The following is a 2,589-nucleotide window of genomic DNA, read 5'->3' as shown; positions in this document are numbered from 1 at the left end:
GTGGTTTAGTTCCGCTGTCCGTCTAATTAAAGATGAACAGCTGTTTCCCTTTATTGCGTATAAAGTATAAAATGGATCGCTACAGTGACGCGAAGTCGAACTCGATAAAAGACAGAAGTAATAAGAGAGGACAATGACTGTACATTGCTTATATATAGGTCGTTAAACCGATTATACAAATACAATGTGTCATCGGGCGTCCTAACACAAGGAACCTTTTTTTGTGTCCTTGTGCGCACCTAAACATACCGCGCTAGACGGAGCCTAGCAGCGGCGTACAAAAACTCCTTCGCAGTGCGTTGACCTGGCAACCGTTGAAATCAGGGTCGCCACAAGACTAACTTCGATGGTCTAAGAATACAGAATGCTTGCAGATAAAATACAGAATCCAGAATACTTGCGGATAAACTACAGAAATCAGAATACTGAGAAATTTGAATAAGACTATAAAAGCACAATTCCGTTGTAGGACGGAACATAAACGATGAGGTACTGTATTTTACTTTACTAAACATAAAAACTCTTGAACGTAAAGTTGTTGAAATCACAATAAATTAAGAATATTTTCGTTAATTTATTTGTACAGCTTTTATGGATTTTACTGGAAGAAGATGAATGTAAAATGGTTGAATCTGTAGATGTGCCGAAAGTTTTAGGAGATTTATTTGAATCTGCGATAGGAGCAATATATCTTGATTGTGAGAAAAACCTAAAAAAAGTTTGGGAAATACTTTATTCTCTCATGCATAAGGAAATTGGTAAGCTTTTTTTTAAAAAAAAGTCTATAATGGAAACACATGTTTTAAATATTACCTTTCTCTTTTTAGATGAATTTAGTCAAAACATTGCCAAACAACCGGTCCGCGTATTATATGAAACTGGGGGTGCGAGACCACAATTTTTGTACGTGTTGCATATACTTTAGTACTTTATTATACAAGATATTTCAATTTTATTGAGATTAAAAATTTATTTGCAACATATTATCAAGATACATCATCGTTATAAATATATGGATATTTATTTTTTCAGATCTACAGTTTTTATTGATGGTGCAAGTTCTGTCATGGTGCCATTAAAAGTAATTATAGCTGGTCAAATTAAGCTTATCCATGGGTTTGATATAAACAAGAAAGAAGCCAATCATGCTGCAGTGAAACAAACTTTAAAATATTTATTACATACAAAAACCTAATTGCAATTCTGGAGAAATTATAGACTTTAATATTTTACGTGAAATATATAAACTGTTACCATATTTATCATTAGTTTTCACTTTTTCGCTTTTTTAATGATGGTCGATCAAATATTTGCTTCATTCCTGCTGCTTGGTTATTATGAAATTTCAGATTTTGTGCTGTTTCCGAGATCCATGGTGAATCAAACTGAGTAGTGTCTTGATCAACCAAGTGAGTATATTTGGTTCTACCGCTACGACCAAAATTCTTCACTTGCATAACTTTTGGCAAAATTGTTTTGTCAAAGTGATCTTCCAATGTTGCACCAGAGAAGTCGCGTTTGAATATGTTATCCTCTTTGTCTAAGTAGAAGGCTCCACGATGGTAATATTTCTGTAAGAACTTATATTTTCCTTTAGCAGCCTTATTGGTAATAACTTTTGGATTTAGGCGAGCCTCTTGTCTTCGTTCTTCTTCCGTCATATTCCGTATACGTTCTATCTCGAGACGTTCCTTTTCGAGCCTGCAAATGAAATCATTGTACAAAATAGAAACAAAAGTAGATACAAAAGCAACAACACTTTACACACGTAAATAATACGTACTGTTCTCTTTCTTCTCGATCGCGTTTAATCCTCTTTAGCTCTCTCAATTTCCAAGCTTCGTATTCAACCTCATCGTTTTCATCGTCTGTACATACATCTTCAAGTCTACCTTCCTGTTCATTGTTGTTTTTACCGACCTGCGTTTCTTTCCTTATCGCTTCTTCCACCATCTAAAAAGTAAACCATATTATTATAAAGAAATGTCTATAGAAATAATAATCTGTGCACTTGAAGAAGTATATTTACTCTTAGAGTCTGCCGTTTTCGTTCTTCTACCATTTTCTTGGCCTCGATTTCTGCCTGTTTTTGTTTCATTGCCTCCTTTTCTTTCTCCATCACCGTAATTCTATCTTTTTTACGTACGAAAACAGGCTTCAGTCTTGGTCCAGTTTCTTCCTCAGAATCAGTATACTCTTCATATTCTGAACTCTCATCCGAACTATCACCGGATCGTTCATCTTCCTCACCATGAATTAGTTCTTCTTCGTTTTCCTTTTTAGATAAGACCCGCTGTTTTAATGCTTCGCGTCTTCTTTCAATTTCAGAATCTGATAACTCCTCATCTTCTGATGAATCTGAACTCTCCAGTTTGATTCTTTCACGAGTTCTTTCAGGTTCAACTTCGATCAATTCTGGTTCATAGATATGTCTGTGTCTTTCTGTACATGTTTCTGTATTAGATTCTTTTTGTCTTTCCAAGCGTATTAATCTCCTTATACGTGGGTCATCCTCATCACGTATCCTAACTTGCGACTGTGCAGGAGTATCCATAGATATTTCACTTTCCTCATAATGTTTATGCGCTC

The 2,589-nt window shown here is 35.1% G+C and overlaps 2 protein-coding genes across 2 annotated transcripts; one reads left to right on the top strand and one right to left on the bottom strand.

Moving 5' to 3' along the window:
• Window positions 1-586: 586 nt before the first annotated feature.
• On the top strand, window positions 587-1,195 carry LOC144477713 (endoribonuclease Dcr-2-like; the record flags this gene model as incomplete). The annotated part of the gene is made up of 3 exons (XM_078195452.1): window positions 587-758; window positions 828-903; window positions 1,033-1,195. Coding segments are annotated over 3 exons (411 nt in total), but the record flags the coding sequence as incomplete, so codon positions are not given.
• On the bottom strand, window positions 1,150-2,583 carry Mfap1 (Microfibril-associated protein 1). Its single transcript, XM_078195451.1, has 3 exons — window positions 2,030-2,583; window positions 1,784-1,953; window positions 1,150-1,701 (listed from the first exon to the last, which is right to left on the bottom strand). Exons 1-3 carry the CDS (start codon window positions 2,552-2,554, stop codon window positions 1,266-1,268), a joined length of 1,131 nt encoding a protein of 376 aa, XP_078051577.1. The 5' UTR covers window positions 2,555-2,583; the 3' UTR covers window positions 1,150-1,265.
• Between the last annotated feature and the right edge of the window lie 6 nt (window positions 2,584-2,589).

This window comes from Augochlora pura, unplaced genomic scaffold (assembly GCF_028453695.1).
Source record: "Augochlora pura isolate Apur16 unplaced genomic scaffold, APUR_v2.2.1 APUR_unplaced_3055, whole genome shotgun sequence".
In the NCBI taxonomy this organism is placed as follows: Eukaryota; Metazoa; Arthropoda; class Insecta; order Hymenoptera; family Halictidae; genus Augochlora; species Augochlora pura.
This window is presented reverse-complemented; position numbering and strand designations above follow the sequence as displayed.